The sequence below is a fragment of the Eptesicus fuscus genome, chromosome 5 (assembly GCF_027574615.1).
Source record: "Eptesicus fuscus isolate TK198812 chromosome 5, DD_ASM_mEF_20220401, whole genome shotgun sequence".
Classification (NCBI taxonomy): Eukaryota; Metazoa; Chordata; class Mammalia; order Chiroptera; family Vespertilionidae; genus Eptesicus; species Eptesicus fuscus.
In genome coordinates this window covers 31,002,654-31,024,762 of record NC_072477.1, presented here as the reverse complement: position 1 = coordinate 31,024,762, position 22,109 = coordinate 31,002,654, and the positions used below count along the sequence as shown (strand labels likewise).

Below are 22,109 nucleotides of genomic sequence, written 5' to 3'. Positions count from 1 at the left end.
AAATTTTAATCTCATCCCAAAACACCCTCACAGAAATGGCCAAAATAATGTTTGACCAAATATCTAGACACCCCACGGCCCAGTCAAGTTGACACATAAAATGAACTATCACAGCCTTATTAGAAATTCATGATAGGAAGGGGAGGGAGGGGCACCAGCATCACAAGGTGGATCACCAGAATACAGTGAAGGTTATAGACATGTTGGTGCATCCTTCCTTACTAGGCCAACACTTAGGTCTTCTCCAACATCCTTCATCTACCATTTTCCCTTTACCAGTGCCCTCAATGGAGGCCAGGGCTCAGGAGCATATAATTCCATGCAGAAAAGAATAAGCTAGACAGAAATGATGAGCATCTCTTTATCACCCAGTCCTAGGCATCCCTGACAGCTATTCATGAAAGAGCTGAGCCCAGGTCCAGGCCCAATCACTCTTCCTGCCACAGCCAGTTCAAACCAAGACTTTAATATTCCTTCAGAACAGGTTTGGGTTTTCCCTTTGTAGAGTGATAGGTCAAGAATGAGAAAAGTACAGAGAGGCCACAGGTCAGAAAGCAATCTGGGTGATAAGGCCAATTTAGGGCAACCCTAGAGATATCATGGAAGTTCTGAGCTAGACCCAAACAACCTAGATATCTAGACTAAACCAGCTCCTGGAATCTGCCCTGAAATGGGCCTTCCAAAGATTGGTTCCAATTACAGTAACCCACTCCTCCCAAGTCCCCTTTCTTTCTTCTCCATCTTCTTTCTCACTTCCACCACCACTCCTTGTCTCCAGCAAATCCAACTTCTATTTCTCCTCTTTGATATTACAATTTCTCTGCAATTACTGGCAAAGCCATTGAATACCCCTCCTCCACAGTTCCACAGCCACATGAGGTCCTGAATGCCTAACTTAACAGGGCACTGCTGTTCGAGTTAAGATTTTATAGACCTCCACACATGCACTCCCCATCCCATGTCCGCCTGGCTTCCACTGGTACAATCTCAATCTTCTACTGACTAATGGGTGATAACTCAGGATGGCCATCATCTTATCTCAAATTCCCCTTTCTACTCTGGAACCTTGAACCTCTGGTCTAGTAGGAACTGCAGTCCCAACTACCCGAGGGTCCTTGACAAGTGGTAGTGTAAACTGCTGAGTGTCTTTAGGTTCCAGGAAAAATATATGATGCTAGTATGCTAAGAGAGCTTGGCAAACGACCCCTTGACCTGCAAAAAGAAAAAAAAAAAAACTGTGTTGGAGACACAAGAAAGGGTATCTATACATATAAAAGGCTAATATGCTAAGTGTCTGACCGTCTGACTGGTCGCTATGCATACTGACCACCAGGGCCAAACGCTCAGCAGAGGAGCTGCCACGACATGCACTGGCCATTTACAGAGAAACAGCACCGCAGACCTGGTGCCAACAAAACAACACTCGGCTTCCCCCAACTGGGACACAGGCCCTGCCACCACCCCAGAGTGACACCCCACCAAATCAGAGACAATGCTGACGAGACCCCATGGCGGAAATGGTGGCTGTGGGCGCCTGGTAAGGATGTCATGTAGCAACGCCCGGCTTCCTCTCCCTAGCAACTAGCCTCCTTGGAGTTTCTTCAGCCCAGGAACATGACTTGCTTTATAGCCAGGTACAAACATTTTACAGTTCAACCAAATGTCTATGAAGCGTTTTCCCATGCCTCATCTCATTTGATCCTCACAGAAGTAGGTAGATAGGAGACTCAGTGGAATCCTATTTTCTTTTCATTAGCTGGAAAACAGAGATTTAGAAAGCTTAGAAACTTGACCCGACTGAAAAGAAGTAAGAAATGGTGGACCTTGAAAATGACTTCAGGTTTTTTCACTGCACAGAATATAGTCAAACACTGCTGCAGTAAAAAATATTTTACCCTTTGTTCTCCCTGCATGATCTACAATAATAATCTGCTTCATGTTGATATTTACTGCTGTATTGCTGACAATTACCTAAAAGAGAAGTTGGGGTGCTTCACTGGGCTGGAAAAAGTTTAGCTAAATCAGAAAGCAGGTCTAATTAATACATTGCGGACCAGTAGTTTTATTGCTAGTTTTACCCAGTGGCCAGATAAGTTTCTATTGAATGAGTACAAAAAACATTTTACATAAATGTTAAAGGCATGCTTTAAAATTAAATACCCATTGCATTTTGAAGTTATTTATTACATGTTCTTATAGCTAATATCTTTTTAAAGAATCCTTGTGATTGGCCACAAGCCTTAAAACACAAGAATTCTCGTGATCCGTCTGCAATGTGTTAAGCAAGTTGATATATATATATACTAGAGGCCCGCTGCACGAAATTCGTGCACTGGGGAGGGTGTCCCTCAGCCCAGCTTGCACCCTCTCTAATATGGGACCCCTTGGGGGATGTCCACCTGCAGGTTTAGGCCCGATTCCACAGGCAGTTGGACATCCCTCTCACAATCCTGCAGTTGGACATCCCTCTCACAATCCGGGACCGCTGGCTCCTAACCGCTCACCTACCTGCCTGATTGCCCCCTAACTGCTTCCTTGCTGGCCTGATTGCCCCCTAACTGCTCCTCTGCGAGCCTGATTGCCCCCAAATACCCTCCCCTGCTGGCCTGATCACCCCCAAGGCTTTTATTAGAATAGATGTGACCCTGCACAGAAAATTTTACTAACCCTGCTTTACAATAAGGGCTTGACGATTGAACCATTAGGACCAGACACCAAGATTTCCTTTCTTTGAATAGTGGAGGGAATACTTATCTTGTCTTTAAGTTGCCCGGAAATTAAAATGAGATAATGACTTAGAAAAGTATAAAAGCACCATATAAAGACAACTGTCTTTTTAATGAAGTGGCAAAATGAAAAACACTATTTTTATTCTCCCCTTCCTTCCTTTACAGCTTTTATTTAAACTTTGAAATTTATAAAAATTTCATTCCAATTTTCATTTCTTTACATTCAACATTATTTTGTATTGGTTTCAGGTTTTATATTAGTTACAGAATAGTGGTTAGACAATCATATACTTTACAAAGTGTTCCCCGATATTTCTAGTACCCACCTGGCATCATACCATCATTATAACACTACTGACTATATTCCCTATTTAAGTGACAATGGGTTTACAGGTTCCTTAAAGTCTTTCTTTTGTGTTTCTTGTCTTTTCTTTCTCACTTCTTCCCTCATTTTCTTTATATAGTATCTCAATTGGCCATCAAAGCTCAGTGAAGGCACTGGGACACGCTTAATCCATTTTACAGACCAGGAAACTGAGGCCAATTCCAGTTGGCTGTGGAACTTGACTCAGCACACAGGAAGCCCTCAGAGCCATGCTCTTTGCGCTTCCTAAGGGGCAGTGGCCCAGCAAACAGAACAAACCTTCCAGTCAGGCTTCCCAGCCTCTTTCTCAAGCACCTCTTAATTGCGGATGCTCCACATTCTTTCCTCTCCCCCCATTCTTTACTGCCCCCCGCTTCTCCGAAGCACGTGGAAGGCTTCCCACTCACTGCCTAGGCATGCTCTGCTATGGGGCAGGGTGTAGCGAGCTTGCTTTTGGGTGAAGGCAGGAGCAGTAGTCACTGCCTCTGAAGTGTGAAGGCCGCCTGAGCAAGGCCCATTAGCACTGGGAGCTTCTCTGAATCATGTCAGTCAGTCCAGTACCCTGCAGTGCAGCACCCCTTCACGGAGGTGGCTCCACCCCTCAACCCCCGTCTCAGGGGTGAGGGTCCTTGCCCCTCTGCGAGGAGTCCTTCCATGCCCCTTGATCCCTCGCTGGGCCCACCCACGTCTTGGGGGCACTGCAGAACCTCTGTCTCTCTGCAGATGAGGGAGATCCCTGCCCTAGGTCTCCAAAAAGCTATGAATCTGTGGCCAGAGGCCTGGTCTGGGTCTCAGCAACCACATGCCTGAAATGTTCACAGGGACCCTGGGAGGGGCTGGGCGAGTCCTGCCACGCCCCCCCCCCCAGGGAGGCGATCTCTCCCGGGACCCCCGGGAGCAGCTGGCTGGGCCCGGCCACGCCCTGCCAGGGTGGCGATCGCCCCCGGGACCCCAGGGAGCGCCTGGCTAGGCCCGGCTACGCCCCCCCAGGGTGGCGATTGCCCCCCGGACCCCAGGGAGCGCCTGGCTCAGCCCGGCCACGCCCCTCCAGGTTGGCGATCGCCCCCGGGACCCCCGGGGAGCGGCTGGCTGGGCCCGGCCCCGCCCCGCCAGGGTGGCGATCGCCCTCGGGACCCCCGGGAGCGCCAGGCTCAGCCCGCCCACGCCCCCCCCAGGGTGGCGATCTCCCCCGGGACCCCCGCCTGGCTGGGCCCGGCCACGCCCCGCCAGGGTGGCGATCGCCCCCGGGACCCCCGGGGAGCGGCTGGCTGGGCCTGGCCACGCCCCACCAGGGTGGCAATTGCCCCCGGGATCCCCGGGAGCGCCTTTCTGGGCCCAGCCACACACCCCCAGGATGGCGATCGCCCCCGGGACCCCCGGAACTAAGAGGATTGGGCGCCGCCATCTTGGTCTTTTCAACCGCCGGATAGGCCACCCGGAGTCCCGCCCCCAGCCTCTCGCAGGCCCAATCATGGGCATAGCGGAGGTGCGGTCAATTTGCATGTTTCTCTATTATAAGGTAGGATATCACTGGTGCCAAAAGCACGCATGTGTTTCAATCTGTCATTGTCAATTGTGAATTTGGTTGACACTTCTATTATAGAGAAAGGGTGAATAGAGATATTAAAATATTCCTTCTAGTTATTTTCCTTTCAATGTGCATGAATCCATGCATCGGGCCACTAGTTAAATTATAAATGCCTATAATCCTTCCCTTCCCCCAAACCCTCCCCACTTCTGATGAGGAGAGAAAGTGTCTTTGGCTACTCAGCTTCCCTCTCTTCCAAAGCCCAAAAGAGAGCACCAGTCAAGTCTTAGTCTTTCTCAGGTTGGCAGAAAGAATTCTAAAATATTTACAGAAGGTGTGCTGGGTCAAGGCTGAACTAGTCTATGAAAAATACTGAGAAGTTTGAATCCCCCGTTGGTGTCTTGCTCTTTCTCTTAAAGTCAGAATTGTTTTAAGGACTTTGGGTTGTTAGTGTTGTGTCCTTGAATGTGAAGCTATATTGAGACCATACCATATGGGTCCCCACTTATCTATTATATTTTTTAAATCTTTGAAAATGCACAGAAACTCTACTAGGTTCATTGTACCTCACCTAAAACCTAACAGAAAAAAAACATCAGCAAAACCAAGAATAAGAATTCAAAGCCTCATATTGCTAATTCATTGACCCAGTTGACCCCAGGTGTCAAGCACTTCATGAGGCCTCCTAGCTTTGAATGACAATACTTAACATAGGTTCTAATGGTAGCCTACACTTCACTGGCTCTCCTTAATAGGACTGGCTAGCCATGAACCTTACATTGCTGATAAGCATCCCACAATTATACTTTTATTTTTAGATGTTTGGGGGGAAAACAATTGTTGGGAAAATATGTGAACAAGGACATCAAAGTGGTAGATGTTACCTTATATAAACTTTGAGAAAATAAATAAAGTTACAAGATGGGCTCCCAAGTATTCATTGCAGAAAGAACCCAAGAACTGTTTTATCTCAAACTGTCATACATACATCCTTCTTGAATCATAATTAACCAGCAAATATTAAAAAGTAAAAAAAATATATAGTTACAGAAAAGAACACCTATTCTGGTTAGGGATATTAGAATAAAATAAGTGAAACAAAAAGAAAAAACTCACAAATACATAAAATGCTAGGATCCTGAGTAACAATCAGGCAGACAAGTAAGTATAATCTAGAATAACCACCACGCACAACTAGAAACAATCTCATCACATTCTCCAAATTAATCTTATAATACTGTGGAAAAGAAGTTACTGAGAGCAGAAACACACACTCCAAATATTCACTTGACTAGTTCATCTTGCTAGGCCTAGACATTGTCAATAAAGGGCTATATTTAGAACCAATTTACTGCTGTTGTCTTTACAGCTCATGTACTTCGTTCAGTTTGCAGTGAATGTGTTTTTGGCAGATTCTAGCATCTTCAAATGCACAATATTTCCCTGGTACCTGGTAAAGCATTAGTGCTTCATCATAATTCTCTGAAAAAGATAAGCTGCTCTGCAATACGCGGTTTATAAATCTGCACTGCAGCAGACCTACTCATCACATGTTCCACTCATAAAAACACAAGGTTGGCCCTACAGGCTAAAGTAAATCTAGACAAGCCTAAGACAAAGTCAGAGAGAACCAAGAATAAATGGTAGAAGTGATGGGAGACAATTTCACTTAAATGTGATGACACTTAATCATATCTGTAGATAACAGTAATAACAACAACATAACCACAATAGTTGGGCACCCACATATCCTTTTTCTGATTTACATATACAATGTAGAATTTTATCTCCTACCATCTAGCATTATATCCTCAATACTTTACCACATCCCTCAATATTCTTTAAAAAGTTACATAGCCCAGCCAGCATGGCTCAGTGGTTGAATGTCAACCTATGAAACAGGAGGTTACGGTTGGATTCCTGGGCGGGGCACATGCCTGGGTTGCAGGCTCAATCCCCAGTGTGGGGGGTGCAGGAGGCAGCCAATCAATGATTCTCTCTTATCACTGATGTTTCTATCTCTCTTTCCCTCTCCCTTCTTCTCTGAAATCAGTAAAAATATTTTTTTTAAAAAGTTACATAGTAAGTTTCCCCATAACTGATGAGGACCAATCACCAACTCTTGTAATCTAGGCTGTGTCCAGCTGTCAGCTATAATAAACACTTGATGAACAGCCTTTACATATATATTGTTGTGCGCTTATGTGATTATTACTGGGAGTACGCTGCAGAAATAGGCTTGCTGAGTCAGAGATAGACCCACGTTGAGGCCTTCGATCTATCCTGCCGAACCGTTGGCCAGAGCACTTGAACCAATTGACGTTTCCTGCAGCAGCAGGTGAGTGCTGCTTCACCAGCGCTGGCTATCACTCATTGTCTTTGTCAGTTTCACAGGCCAAAGATTTCATCTTGTTTAATTTGAATTTTTTTACTCCAGAATTTATTGGCCCTTTGTTTATTTATAAGTTGTCTTTATTCTTTATTTGCTTCTGAATTATTATCCTTATTGACTAGTAAGCACGCTTATGTATCAAATATAATCACTCTGTCATGTTCCCAAACTCAAAAATCCTATCAGGATTACTTTAAACTTATTAACTAGGGAGGTGTAACATCTTTACAACACAGAGCTTCCCACCCAAGACCATGAGCTGTTTCCCCGTCTGTCTTCCTTTATGTATCTCAACCAAGTGCTTCCTGTGCTGTTTCTCATAAAGGTCTTGCCCATTACTAGACACATTACAGCGTTTGTTGTTGTCGTGAAAATAATACCTTCCATCATTTTTTTCTAACTAGTTATAGCTGGTACCTGATAGAATTTTTATGAGCCTAATAATTCTTTAAAAACTCTTGGTAGGAACACACTATTCCACTTTTATCAACACCTGGTATTTGAATTTCCTCTGTGATTATATCTAGACAAGAAGGGGCGGGAGTTGCTACAAACAGACTGCCTACTTCTGTACTGTGAGACAGATATAATCAGAAAGATAATCTCTCTGTAGGAGTTTATAAATGTTAAGTTTTTTCCTTTACGTTACTTCATCTATTATTCCCAAAACCTGTCTAAAGTGGATGGAATACTATAGGGTAATTGAGTTATTAGTCTCAGAATTTTAATGATGAAGAAACTGAGGTTCAGATCTGAATCATTCGCCTGGAGAATCTGATAAAAATGCAGACTCTTGGCCCCTACCCCACACCTATTTCCTCTGAATCTTAGGGGTAGGGTGTGCAACCTGGGAATCTGTGTTTTTTACTCGCTCCCCTGGTGGCTGCGATGGTGCGTTTAGATCACCAAGTCAAGGTGCAGGCTAAAACCTAAAGTTTCTGCCTCTAATTTGGGTATTTATCCTACCATCCCTCAATGGCAGCTGGATTCTTGTGAGTTCCTAGCCATATATGAACATGACTAAAGGAGCTTGCATTTTTTTTAAGATTTCTTTATTCAGGGGATCCTGCAAAAAGCATGCTCTGGTTTGCAGACCACAAGCCTCCACACGCAGGCTTCATTTATAATGCAGTCACTTCTTCCCAAAGTCTCAATGAAAAGACAGCTCCCTGTACTCTGTGGCTGCCGCCAGGAAGTCTGACTACTATAACTTGCAGTCACAGTGACCCACAGGACACCTAGGCAGTAGCCCTGCCCTTAGCCCTGCCTCACTGGCCTGGAGTCGGCAGCCCTGTAGCTGGTGAAAGTTGCCTGGAAAAGTGGGAAAGTGCCCCAAGCACAGAGGCCATTCAGGACAGCCACGTTTCCATGGCATCCCCTCACAACAAGCAGGCCAGCATTGGTGTAGGCTGTCATCACTGGTGACTCCATCCTGCCCCTTAGTGTCCAGGAACACTCATGGTGACCCTTTAGGAAATGCCAACGATTAATCTAGAGAAGAGAGATGCCTCAGAGAAAACCTCCAGTTTGGTTGGAGTTTAATGCACTGTCAGTCTCTCAATCCCTGTTTATGGAGCTACGTGCCGGGCCCATTCTAGATGCTGGAACCTGAGAATAAATAACGCACAGCACTTTATGGCCCAGTGGGCAAGTAAGCATGGAAAAGGGGCTTAAGGTACTTGGCGGGCATCAAAGAGGAGTTATGGAAGTGAGTTTTCCAGGTCATGGGAGTTTTCTAGGCTGACAAGTATAGGGAAAGCATTCTAGAATTTCTTTTCCCAAGAACATGGAACAGCTTAAGCAAAGGCATCGTGAGTATGATAGACTGCAATCAGTCTGGATTGTAGGACAGGAAAAAATAAGAGAGATCTGGAAAGGTAAACCAGAAGCCAGATTACAAAGATTGCGTACACTCTTGAAGGTATCTGAATTGTCTTAGAGACGACAGAGCCACTGTGGTGGGACTGGTGGCAGTGAGGGCAAAGCAGCACAGAAGATGGAGTCTGGAGAACGAATGTGGACCGGGAGCCCTCTGTAATGGGGGTGAGGGGCTGCAGTGAGATAGCTGCCGAGATGGGAAAGAGGAGTTAGGTTCTGGAGATATTTAGCAAGTAGAACTGGCAGGGCATGAAGACCAAGTGAATGTTGAGGAAGGGTGAGGCCAAGCAAGCCTCTGAAATTCCAGGATGTGGATGTCACGGAACCATGGCTCTGTCTTCGGTTTGGCCCCATCCCCAGTCAGTTCCAAGTCCTCCCCTTCTCTTTTCCCCACACCTCTCCCTCCTCCTCTTCCATCATCAAACAAGTACTGGCAAGGAAAGATCTTTCCTGAACAGCCTCCCACACCCAGAACCAGTGCCACTTCATTCCAGCAACCTCTGTTCCCAAGTGTTATTATTTAAGAAGCCATGTGCTCCGTATGCCACCTTACATTTGTGTAAGCTTTGGTGTACAAAATTTTCATATTCATGATTTCCTCTGCTCCTCAGTAAATTCCATTCTGCCAGTAAAAAAAAATAAAAAAAAAAAAATGGAGACATGAGGAAGCTGTGGCTTGCTCAAGGCCCCAGAGTTATTTCACAATAAGCTGAGGGCTCCAACCAGTTCTTCTGTCTTAAATTCCGGGTGGTTATAACTTGGAATAACTACAAACCAAACGCCCTGTCACAACAGGCATACCTAACAGATCAAAGAAACATGACCAGGGAGGGAGATGCATGGCAGATGCATTACTCTGTTCACACGGACTCTCGTTACTGCAGGATGAATACACAGACCTCACAAAAGCAAGCCCTCAGCTCAGAGTCCGAACAGATTTTCAGGAAGCCTATGAGATTTTCTCCTCGTTCTTTGTTCTACAGAAACAGGACCTCATGTCAGCCTATCAAACAAGACTTCCCTGAGCCACGAGCAACTTTTATTTCTCACACACTCACACACACACACACACACACACACACACACACACACACACACACACACACAGGCTGCTGCTCAGAAAACAAGAAGCATTCTTAGCAAATAAGGGAAAAGAGCAGGCTGAGGTGAGCCATGCAGATGAGTAAGAAGGGTTTCAAGCCACATTAAGAGGACCACATATGTGGGATGGATACGGCCTCACCAGGAAGGAATTCGCCACCATTCCTGTTTATGAAAATGTATTGTTTATTTCTAGTTTCTTACTGGTTCCTAACTTATTTTAACTTGAGGGGGCTCTCATCCCAGAGGCTTCTTATAAAATGGTTCCTTATAAAATGTGCATGCATATTTGGGAGGTTTAAACCAGGTCACAAACACACACAAGCTGCCCCTAAGAGTGGACACTGAGCCAGGTGAGTCAGTCCCAGACAAGCTCTTCTAGGAAGGAAGCAGAGCAGCGGATGAGGGTCGTCAGTTCAGAAGGGGATGGGGTGGGGGAAGGTGAGTGGATGCTGCTGAAGATAGCCAACCAGCAAGTATGATGAGGGTCAGGATTGTGGGTTTCCATTTAAACTCCCATTTCTTGCCACCCCCTAGACACAGACAAGCTGCTGTGATGATTACCCCCTGACTTCTGAATAACGTATAAAGAGTTTTTATGTACCTTTAGAGTAAACATGATTTGTTCATTTTTCAGGTGAGAGGGAGACATAGAGTTGCCCAACATCTCCCCAAATGAGTAGCAAAGTAGGGACCTGAATTCAGGCATGGAGAAAAATTATCTGAAACTTGGATACAAGGCAAAGAGCATGCAATTGTCCTTCCAATGTCCAATGTCATGCTGGGGCAGTGTTTAACGCCCTCCCCCAAGAAGTAACAATCTAGGGCAATATACCTTCATTTGATTCTACTATTAACTAAAAGCTTAGACTTCCTGAAGCTGCATGCTAACTTGTAAATCTTGTTGGGTAGAGATGCCAATAGTTACTGTTTAGTATAAAAGAAAACACAAAAGGCTATCTTTTCCACAGGACAATAACCAGTTCTTTATTGAATGTAGCCATCTTATTCTAACATTTTGCTTTTTAAGTACCATTCTATGCCGGCTTCCTCAAAATGCCCTTTGAACAAGATTTATCATCTTACTGGTCCTCTCATTATTGAGTTAATAAATCTTTGACATACCCTCACCCTATATTTCCATGAGAGTCATGTTATTAACTTTCTTAAAATTCTATTTCTTGCTATGTCTATAACCTAGTGTTTCTTCCTCCAAAATAGCACCTTTACGGTACTTCATCCACACACCTCATCAGGCCTGCCTCATTCTACCTGCCAAATAGAATACACTCGACATGAGTGATGCAGTCAGCGGGCTATATGCTGGGAATGGAAGGGCACTTCGAGGCTTCCTCCTAATTGGCTTGACATTTCCAGCCTTCAAGTTTTCAGGATTCATCATATATTCACAATATTGATTTCAAAAGCCCATTCTTGGCAGCTGAATGGGCCAGCAAGGAAGGGGCTTTGAACCAGGTTCCTATTGCTGCTGATGGGCTAGACGGGTGGGCTGGGCTGGCTTACAGGGAATGACCAACACGTCCTCATCCTGCAAATGACACGCGGTTTTGTGAGGTGGCCGACATGCTGAGGGGAGTAAGTTCTCCCTGGGTGAAAGAAATCAAAGCCAGGGCTTAGATTTCACTCCAACTCACAGAGGCCACTTCAAATCTGCACAGAGAAGAAACACAAGGACGCGAAAGGTTTACAAAGAAGGCCTTCATTTTACATCCTTAACGGGTCACTGACAACTTTTCCCACTTTGTGGAGAGAACCGTCTGAGCATGTCATATGACCCACTCTCTTTAAAACCTCTCCAAACTCGGAAACAGCGCTAATAGTCTGAGAAGAGAAGGTGATCTGGGATTTTAGCCTGACCACTGTCTGCCAGGCAGATTTGCTGGCTGCAGGCACTTCCCGGCAGTTAGTGCCTTGCCGGGAGCCTCAAGCTGCAGGTCTGCACAGTTTGAAGGACTCTCCTCTGCCTGAGTTGCCCCTGGTGCTCCATTTCTGTGTTCAGCATCTACTACACTTGCCAGGATGTGTGCTACGTACTGTGTGGGACATGGGGTATGGGAATCCTGTCCTCAGGGGTCTTCCTGTCCAGTGGGAGATATAAGACAAAGATCTAAATAGCTACCGTTTAAGACAGAAAGTGACCAGTAATTCACAAATATTAAGACCCTACTATGTGCCAGTTAATGTGCACTGGGTGTACAGTGGAGAGCAAGACAGACTTGTCCTCAGAAGAGGTTTAATAAGCATTTGCTAAAGGAGAGAAAAGAACAGTTGTTCGTCACCCGCTATGGATGGGCCAGGCTGTGTGCCAGGCATTTTCTCATTTAATTTCCTTCTCACAAGTCCTCACCTTGGTAGGCAGTGTTATCCCCATTTTTAACAAATAAGGAAACAGGGGCTCAGAGATGTTAGGTGACTTTCCCAAGGTCACGCAGACAGCGAATAGCAAAGGTAGGATTGTAATGAGACCCACCTGACTTAAAAGATCCTGCTCTTTCGACCTCACTACCGTTACTATTAGCATGTTAGGGCACACCTGCCTTCTGTGCTCCTGTGGCTGATTCATTTCCAAACTGAGGGGCCTCAGAGGACACTGCAGCCTGTTGGCAACAATAAGGCCTCCACTGCTAGTCCAAGATAAGGGCTCACAAAGCCATTTGGATAACCCACATCTGTGATTAACGCTTGGACCGGTCTCTGGCTGTCCCTACATGTTCTCTAGCATCAACTGTGCGATCCACTTACCTTCCTTCCGATAAAATGGGAAAATGAAAGGGCAGAGAAGAGAGAATAAAAGTGATTTCCAGAGACAGGGGCACAAGCTCTGCTCCCTGCCTTTCGATTCCTCCAGCAGAGCTGGGCAAGCCCACAGAGGAGACAGACACGACACAGCAGAGCTGAAAATCACACCACTCCTACCCCAACATGTCACCCTCCATCTTCCCGCCATTTGCCAGAACCCAAGGAAATGGTTTTCATTCCTTCTCTTTCACTTTCTTGGGGGGAAGGAGGGGGAAGAGAGAACTGGAGGCTTCCATTGATAAACAAAGCCTTCGGAATAAAGGCTACATTAGTGAGTCAGCCTAGCCCCACCCTGCATGCCCACCTCTTCTGCCCCATCTCCCCATGCACCCCAGGGAGCTAGTGCGCCACCCCTCGCCCCACCCCAGCACACCCTGGTAGCTCCTGCACCGCCCTCGTCCCTTCTGCCAATGCACCTTGGGTAACCTGTGGCCATCCTGGGGACTGAGCTCACACACCTCCTCCGGAAAGCCTTCTCCGACCGCGCTTCCGCAGTGCGCGTGCGCACACCCAGCCGTGCCCCTCTGGTGTTCCCACGCCCCACAGCACGCACACGCACATGTACGTACACGCACGTACGCACGCACGCACGCACAGTACTACCCCTCCTGCGAGCTCCCACGCCTCTCCACGCTGCCCTGGCATGGCGTTCACTATGTTGCAGCGTGCCCACGCCTTGCCGGTAACCCCTCCCTTCCACGCTCGGACAGTCTAGGGAGGACCAGGAACTCAAACACCCCTGGAGGGCGGGGAGGCCGGCGGGAAAAGAAGGCTCTCGGCCCGCAGCCCCCCCTTCCTGGGCTGGCGCTGGCCCCAAAGCTGCCAAGGGAGAACAGGGTGAGGCCCGAGGACCAGCAGGCTGGAGGGCATGGTTCTCTGAGAAACCCCGAGCAGGAGCTTCAGGGCTCCAGTGGCAAAGGTTGGAGCCGTTGCTCAGGAATATTTGCGGTTCTCGGGGGAGCCTGGGGGTGACTCGGCTTCCAGGGCTTGCGCCACAGGAGGCTCTGGGCCTGTAGGTCGTGGCATGGTCCAAGGGGGTCCCTGGAACAGCTGCCCCTGACCTGCATGTCCTGGGCTTGGTAGAGGTAGGAAATTCCTGGAAATGGCTGGCTTTCTTCCCTGTGTTCCTGATCCATGACTAGGTAGTGAATTGGCCACGAAAGAAAGCATTTAGGCAGATTTCAGGAACATATGGCTGGACTTAAGCAAAAGTATCCAGGAAGAGAAAAACAGAACAGGACAAAGAGTTCCGGGCCATGACAACTCACCTTCACTTCCATCCCTGGCCTGGCATTTGGAAGGAAGTAAAAACGTTTAAAATCCCTTCTGTCAGTGTTGTCACCAGGCTTGGATGGAGCCGGGTTCATCACTTTAAAGTACACGTTTAAAAGCTGAGTGGCTACAGCGATGTTATCAAACTTAACACATGTTGACCTGTGTAGATTTAAAAAAAAAAAAATGTCCCAGTGTTTGTGGAGGCAGTGCTTTTAAACAAGTGCTTTGCAAAGAATGAGCCACTTCAGAAGTACTTTGCATACATGTAGCCCATCAACCTGAAAACAAATAAAAGTAAAATCAATACCAAATCAGCAGCTGAGCAGCCGACTAGAGAATTTGGCTGGCATATGCTGGAGATAGGGTTTTAACCATCTGCACGCCATAAGCGTCTATAGACGCAAGCGGTGGACCTTTTTTAATTAAATTCAAAATGTCGTGGCAGTTAACTGGTTAAAAGGTTGCTAATTCAGCCCTGGCTGGGTAGCTCAGTTGGTTAGAGTGTCATCCCCGATATGCCAGGGTTGTGGGTTTGATCCCCAGTCAGGGCGCAAACAAGAAGCTACCAATGAATGCATAAATAGGTGGGGCAACAAATAGATCTCTCTCTAGCTCTATCTCCCTCTCTCCCTAAAATCAATAAATAAAAATAAAAGATTGCTAATTCAGTTTCCCTTTCATTTCCTGCATGGCTAATGGAGGCATCTTTACATTGTATTTGCAGTTTTTAATCAAATAGGAAAAATCACATTCTCCTTTATTATTTTATATCCTTTTTCCAAAGAGAAATTAAATTTTATTTTTTTTTGGAAATCTAAGTTTGCTCTTTCTACTCACCAAGAGAAGTGTATTATGCATTCAATCTGTTCAATCTCAGTTTAGTTTCAAGTTGAGACTCTATTTCATTTCCAGACATGTACAGAGTGGATGGTATCCCTCTATTCTCATTTTTGGATACAATTGCTTGGCAAAGCAGTAAGCCTGCTGGGTAAATCAAACTGTCCACTTTTCACTCTACATACACCCTTTAGGTATGTGAAACTGAACCCATACAACATGTCCTCCTGCAAATAAGGTTCAAAATTGTAATGAATCAGTTGAGCTAAAGCACAGGAATATTCAATTTAAGAAACTTTTTAAAATAAATATGAAGTCCATCTTGTTTCATTATTTGCTTTGCCTTAGAGATTATAAAATATGCAGGTGGGTTAATATTCTTTGTTTTGGGGGTTTTATTAACATTTCAAAGACAGATAAAAACAGAGATTTCTAACAGAGAGATTGCTTACACAATTCTGTGTCCTGAAAGGTGGCTCAAACAAACGAAATGAAAAAATAACCTAACCAATAAAAAGTTCAGCATTTTTTCCCTTCAGGAGCTTGATATTCTAGGGCTTAATAAGAATCAATGAGAAGTCTACAGAGTGCCTTAGTGTCACCAATAATATTCATCTTGATATCATTGTAATTAACCTAGTTATTAATAACAGGAAAAAAGCAAAGGGAAGGCCAAGTATTATAGGCATGTCATTTGGGCAGCTTTGCCAGGAAGCTACAATTTTACACTTCCCAGGGGTCCAGCAAGGGAAGATAGACAAATGCCCAGTAAAGTTGGGGTGACATAGGGAGGGTACTTTCCTGTCAGTCACACCTGGAATAGGTCATTGGCCAGAATGGGTGTGGCCACTGCAAGGGCAAGAAATTTGGAATATTTAATCCCCTGAACAAAGAAGTTCTCTCTCTTTGCCCTCTTGGGACTCTTTTGGGTCCCAAGACCCAAATGAACTAATGGACTGAAACTAGCCTGATGCTGAACTGGACCCGGCTGCAACATGGAAAGGAAACTCTGGGCACTGGCTTTGCTTTTAGCTCTACTAAAACCCCAATTATACTTCTTCCAGGACTGGATTAAGGGAAATGGGACTTTAGAAACCCAGGGATGTAATTCCATGCAAATAAAAATCACTCATCTTCACATGCAAGTCTCAGAAAATTCTTTTTCTCCAGATATCATAAGGACTCCAACCCTGGCAGTCAGTGGGAAAATGATACCCCAACTTCCGCCAATAACAATCTCATTTGAAAAATTTGGACTTGGCTAGCCCATCCACTTTTACTGCAGCCCAAGGTTGTCTTTCATTTGGAAATCATGCTGTCATCTTGGTTTAGAATATACATGGATGAGGCATATGCTTATCTTCGCTGCCCAAAGAGATGTTGGCATGGAGAAATGTGAAGGCTCCCGATTGAAGCTTGTATTTATGGACTCTCCTCTTCTCTTCTCCCCTAGTTACTGTGACCGTGGGAGACAAGCAACACTTGCTCGGACTGTATGACACGGCAGGACAGGTACATTTTTATTATCTTGATTTGTTTTTATTATATTGGTTCATTCAATAGATGTTACCTCTTCTGATCATTGGGGGCAAATTTATTATCTACGTAAATGACAACCAAAGCATATTCTTAGTATCTTAAAAATATTTATAATTACAAAAACTAAACCTTTACATGATTCAAGATGTTAACAGGCAAATAATCATTCATTCATTGATTGATGACTAACAATAACCAAAATAATGTATTTGGCCAAGACTCTCAAGTTCTTCCTACCCATATCAATTCCAGATCTAGGATTACTGAGTCAATTTCAAGTTTGAGTTTCACCCATTATATTTTTGCACTATATTCTTTGCCCACCCTTTATTTGAATTGCCTAATGAGCTGTGAAAAGGTTCCAAATGAGATAGGGGATAGTGAGTGAGGGGTAGGAAGAAGACAGAGTAAGTGTTGGGAGAAAGAAAAGCCAGAACTAGATGTTTTCCAAAAGTGAATAACTGAATAACTAGAAGTTGACTCTCAGTTCTCTAAGATTTTTGAAATATTCTCACTCTGTCAGATATGTTTCTTCAAGTTGGAAAACCTGGCCAACCACTAACTTAAAGCAATGAACTAGAACTCCCAACACTTAATCAGTTAGCACATGCTCTACTTGGTGAAAATGCCACCTTAACTTTCTTTCAAAACACCCCATACTCCATTATGAAAAGTTTCTAATGTTTTAAGTTCATGGGTTGGTTTTACACTTTTACACTTCCCAGGGGTCCAGCAAGGGAAGATAGACAAATGCCTAGTAAAGTTGGGGTGGTTAAGCAATTGATAGCTGTGGGCCAATTTCTTTGATAGAGCTTTTGTTACCATATGTCTTGGGTCATTTATTAAGGTCAAAATCAGTGGATTGTTTAGTTTTACATCTTAAATCCTTTGGAGTAAACATCTGACCATGCCCTTTCCCACTGTGAGTTTCCTGGTAATTGTTATTTATAGTTATACATTTGTCTAGGCCTTCCCAACCCCCTCCCCCCCAACCCCAATTATCTGGTTATATGTCTTTCTGCTCAACTTGAAAGCTCTTTACTAGAAAAAAAATAGTAAATGGAATTTTATTTGGGATTTCTGTACTCATTTGCAAGGACCACTGTATAAATGCCTGTGGGACATCAAAGGCTAATGTTGGGCAGGTCTAGGAAGTGGGGAACCTAGAGAATCTAGCTCCAGACTCAAGGCTTCTAAGAGCATCCAGTTTCCCCTCATCAGCAGATGGCTATTTGGGCATCTACTCTCAGGAAGTGGGACCTCACAGTAATACCAAGACACAGAACTAGGACAGGATACCCCCAGATGCCCACTATGGGAAAATTGGTTTGTCTCCTCTGAGCTAAGTACAGGGGCCTCAGTGCAGCTCATACTTGGCTACTCCTCCACCAGAAAGCATTCCAGCAAGAAGGGTACGCTGCTCTTTGGTCTGGAGTTGCCAAACTCAATCACATAATCATTGGGGTGTCCCCCTTCGTCAGGGACTCACAGCCTTAAAGAAAGAGGAGTTTACACCCTTCTCCCCTATAGTCAGATTTTATAGATATTAAATCCAGTTTGAAAAGTTCTGTACAGCAAGAATTATTGCCTGACTCTGAAACCTGTTTCCCGTGCCTTCTAAAAAGTGCTCTGTGCCCCTCATGCCCTCCCTCTTGTATAGCAGTCCATGCAATTGTTAGCTTCTGTGTGTTAATTGTCCCCAGAACAACCTCTCCAGGCCTCTATTTAATTTCAAATTCAATAAAATGGCTTAAAAGCGCATGTGGAGTTCAATTCTTCTTTCCCACTGCTCTGTCCTTTTTAGAAAAAAAAAAATGTAGACAATACTAGTATAGGAGTTGAAGCTCTAAGGCAGTGCAAAAAATATCTTTAAACACCAAATTGAAGAAAGCAGAATGACCTAAACCTCTGACACAGGGGAAAGTGATGAGCACGGATAAAATATAACAACAAATGGTTTTAGGTATTTCTTCAACTTAACTTTCACTTTAATGTTTTCCAGCAGCTACTTTGAAAGCTCGGAGGTAGACAAGGCTCATAGGGGAACATAAAACACGAGGAAAAAGAATCAGAACATGTCTTACGTTTTCCTCTAGGCCTCAAATTCTATGGTTAGGAACTTTAAAAGATGACTCCAAGAGCCCTGGCCGAGTGGTTCAGTTGGTTGGGCATCATCCTGTGTATCACAAGTATGCCCAGTAAAGTTGGGGTGACATAGGGAGGGTACTTTGTATGTCCTTGTCACTCCAAGAAACAGGGATCTGTTTCCAATCAGGGCATTTGCATTTCCAAGGACCTAGGCTGTGGGTTTGATCCCAACAGGGGTGCGTGCAGGAGGCAACCAATTAATGTCCTTCTCTCTCTCCCTTCCTCTCCTTTGAAAATCAATGGGAAATATCCTCAGGTGAGGATTAAAAATAAAAAAGATGACTCCAAGAAAGGCTAAAAGAAATCGAGTAATTAAGCCTAATGATTTGAAGCTAGACCTAAGGGAAACCTTTCAGCAGTAAAGAATTATTAAATGTTGAAATTTGTTACACTAAGGACGACAGGTAGTTCATTTTGTAGACCAGTTGGCAAACTTGAACAGGCATCACAATCACACAAAAAACAGCCACTGGGCCCCAGCCCCAGTTTCTTGTTCTACAGGTAGAGCTCAAGAATTTGCATTTCTCACATGTTTCCTGGTGATACTGCTACTGGTCTGTACACCAGCCTTGTCACTCAAAGTATGGTCCAATGACCAGCAGCATCAATGTCACCAGTGACCCTATTAGGAATGCAGATCTCAGGCCCCACCTCCACCTACTACATTCTAAAATTTATTTTTAAAAGGTCCCCAGGTGATTCATGTGCACATTAAAATTTGAGAAGCACTCCTCTAGAAGTCCTTGGTGGTTGAGGCATGGTCCCTAGTGTTAGGAAGAGGTGGTGAAAAATATTACCTGAGTTGATTCCCATGGTTCTATGACTCTGCCAATCAGTCTTTATAACAAATTTAATTTAGAAGCATTGTCCCAAAATTTCCACTCCCTGCCTCAGATAGAGTAGTCACCCTCCTCAGTTATATTCTAATAATGTTGCTGCAGTCATGAGGCTAAGGAACATCTATAACAAACTCAAAAACACTCATTTGGCCAGAGTTGCTAGTAAGAAAGAGCCGTGATCTCAAACTTGATTCCTTTTTGAACCACAAAAAGGAAATAAGTCTCTGAGCCTGGCTATAGAGTTCTCAGCAAGATGGCTTGCTGTGCATAATTTTATTTCATGAATAAACCAAGGAGCAGTGTCCCTCATCTTTGCTTGAGCTAACTCTGGGTCAGAATTAATGAAACCAACCTCAAAAAGCACGTGTTCTGGAAGGTAAATTGATAGGAACTCATTATTTCTACCCTCAAAGTTACCCCTGAACAAATCTTTTGACCTGGTTTCCACCACTTGGCCGCATTTCGTTGGCCTTGGGCAGAACTGAGACCTTAACCCAGCCCTGACAAGCCAGCCAAGCATTTGCTTTATAAGAACAGTTCATAATGAAGTCACACTCATACACTGCCAGCACATGGCAGCTGCTGTTAGGCATTAGCTCTCTCCCCAAAGCCTGAAACAAACTAATATTTGGACTTGGAGTAGAGTCTTCTACAAACAGTCTTCAGAACTCCGCTTCATCTGTTAGAATTCCAAATATTAGGTTAGGCCAGGGATTTTCAACCCTTTTCATCTCATAAATTAATTACCAGAATTCTGCGGCACACCGAAGACTATACTTTTTGCCGATCTGACAAAAAATAAGTGTAATTTTGACTCAGCTACACTGGACAACTATTGTTGTGTTGGCTTTTATCACTTTTTTATTTGACAATCTAAGGGAAAAGTGTCAGTGCCCCTGACTTACTAGTCAGGTGTTGCATGTTTTAAAAATACTTGCAGCATACCAGTTGAAAATCACTGGGTTAGACAATGAAATGAGAGCTGTTTCTCAGGGTGACTCTGCATGTTGCCCCTCAGCTCACACTGGGGAGGCAATAAGGCCAGGCCTGGGAGCCAGATCCCTCTAGGTCTTGCCGCCTCATCCTGTCCGGCACATGCCCCTAGGAGTGTATTTCTGAGCGTCTCTCTGAAAGGGATCTCTAGAGTTCAGGTCTTTGGCTCAGCTTCAAAGAATCCGAGAGCCAACTTTTCCATGACGTGCTTGCAGGCCAGTTGTTTAGAGTGCATCGTGAGAGACCAATGGAGAGCAGGATGCTGGGGTGGGGATGCTGGAGCAACGCCTGGCCCTTCGCAGGCTGAGGAATGCCAAGCTAGAAGAGGGGTCTTTCCCAGGTCATGGCTCTGCGCCCAGCATCCTCCCACCCCCTTCCCACCACCCAGAGTGGAGCCAGCCATGGTACTAAGACGTCTTGCCTCCTTCTCTGAGTAGGCCCTGGCTTACATATGGGCAAAGCGCTGCTCAAATTGAGGCCTCTCGGACCAAACTCCAGGATGGACATATCTCAAGGCAACATCTGCAAAAGTGGCTGTTAGTGGCGCTGCCAGAGAGGAACAAGAATCTTTTGGTGTCAGGAGTCTGGTTCTCAGCAGGGTACATCCCAGAGTTCCCTGCATGCAAGCCCCGCAGGATCGGCATGTGGGCAAGCACAGAATGGGTGTGTCACTGAGAAACCGCAGCCCACGGCAGCTTATCCGTCACCAGTGACCATGGGCGCGTGGGAGCAGGAAGGCCGTCAGCTGCACGCCTCAGCCAGGGCTGCTCTAGCCCTGATTTCTGAAGGCCCCTTTCCCCAATGGGCTGCAGAGACATGGGACAGGCCAGGGGGCAAGTACAGCTGGGGTTCATTAATGGCAACCCAGGGTCTACTTGGAAGGACGTCAGTCTTCCTTCGCTGTTGGCTCACCCAGTGGGGCCATCTGGAGAACAGAACCTGGCATCAATCCTCCATGGAAAGTTTGCCTAAAACCTCAAAATAATTGTTTTTCCTCAATGAGTAACTCACCCTTTCTTGATCACACGCATCTTACTGTGGTTTTAGAAGTGTGCAAATTGGGGGTTAGATAGCAGTTCCCCCACATGACAACCTTAGGACACGATCTTACTTCCCCCCAAATTTTGAAAAGTGAATCTGTAGAGACATTGAATCAGAGTTTCGACCAGAGCATGTAAACATTTGGGTCTCATTACTACTCAGTTTAGAAAATGCTCATTTCAGATTCAGCCCTGCTATCCGATGAGGATAAGGACACTGCAGGGATCGTTGGCACGGGATGGAGGGTGGACTCTTGACTACTAAAGAGCTTACTACATTCAGGGCTCTGTTCTAAGTGGCCCACAAATATTAACACATTTTATACCCATCAGAGTCCTATGAGGCCAACACTATTGCCAACCAGTTTATAGATGAAGAAACTGAGGCAGAGAGAACTTACCCAAGACTACACAGTAGTCACCGGGCAGGGTGAGATTTGAACCCAGAATGTGCCTCCCTAGCCCATGCTCTTAAGCTCTGTGCTGCACTCCCCCCGCCCTAGGTATGTCGCCCAGATTTTCCAAGCCAAGCCTGAGAGCTATGAGTGTGTTTGTGGGATAATATGAGGATGAGACTTGTGCTGAAAATCTGGGATAAATGTCACTCAACCCATGAAGACTTGGAA

The 22,109-nt window shown here is 45.2% G+C and overlaps 1 protein-coding gene across 1 annotated transcript in view; it reads left to right on the top strand.

Annotated features, from left to right (window-relative positions):
• RHOJ (ras homolog family member J) overlaps positions 1-22,109 on the top strand; it is an 85,366-nt gene that overhangs the window by 43,826 nt on the left and 19,431 nt on the right. The window contains exon 2 of the mRNA XM_008138967.3: positions 16,378-16,436. Within this exon, the coding sequence (XP_008137189.1) occupies positions 16,378-16,436 (59 nt within the window). The remainder of the gene's footprint in view (positions 1-16,377; positions 16,437-22,109) is intronic.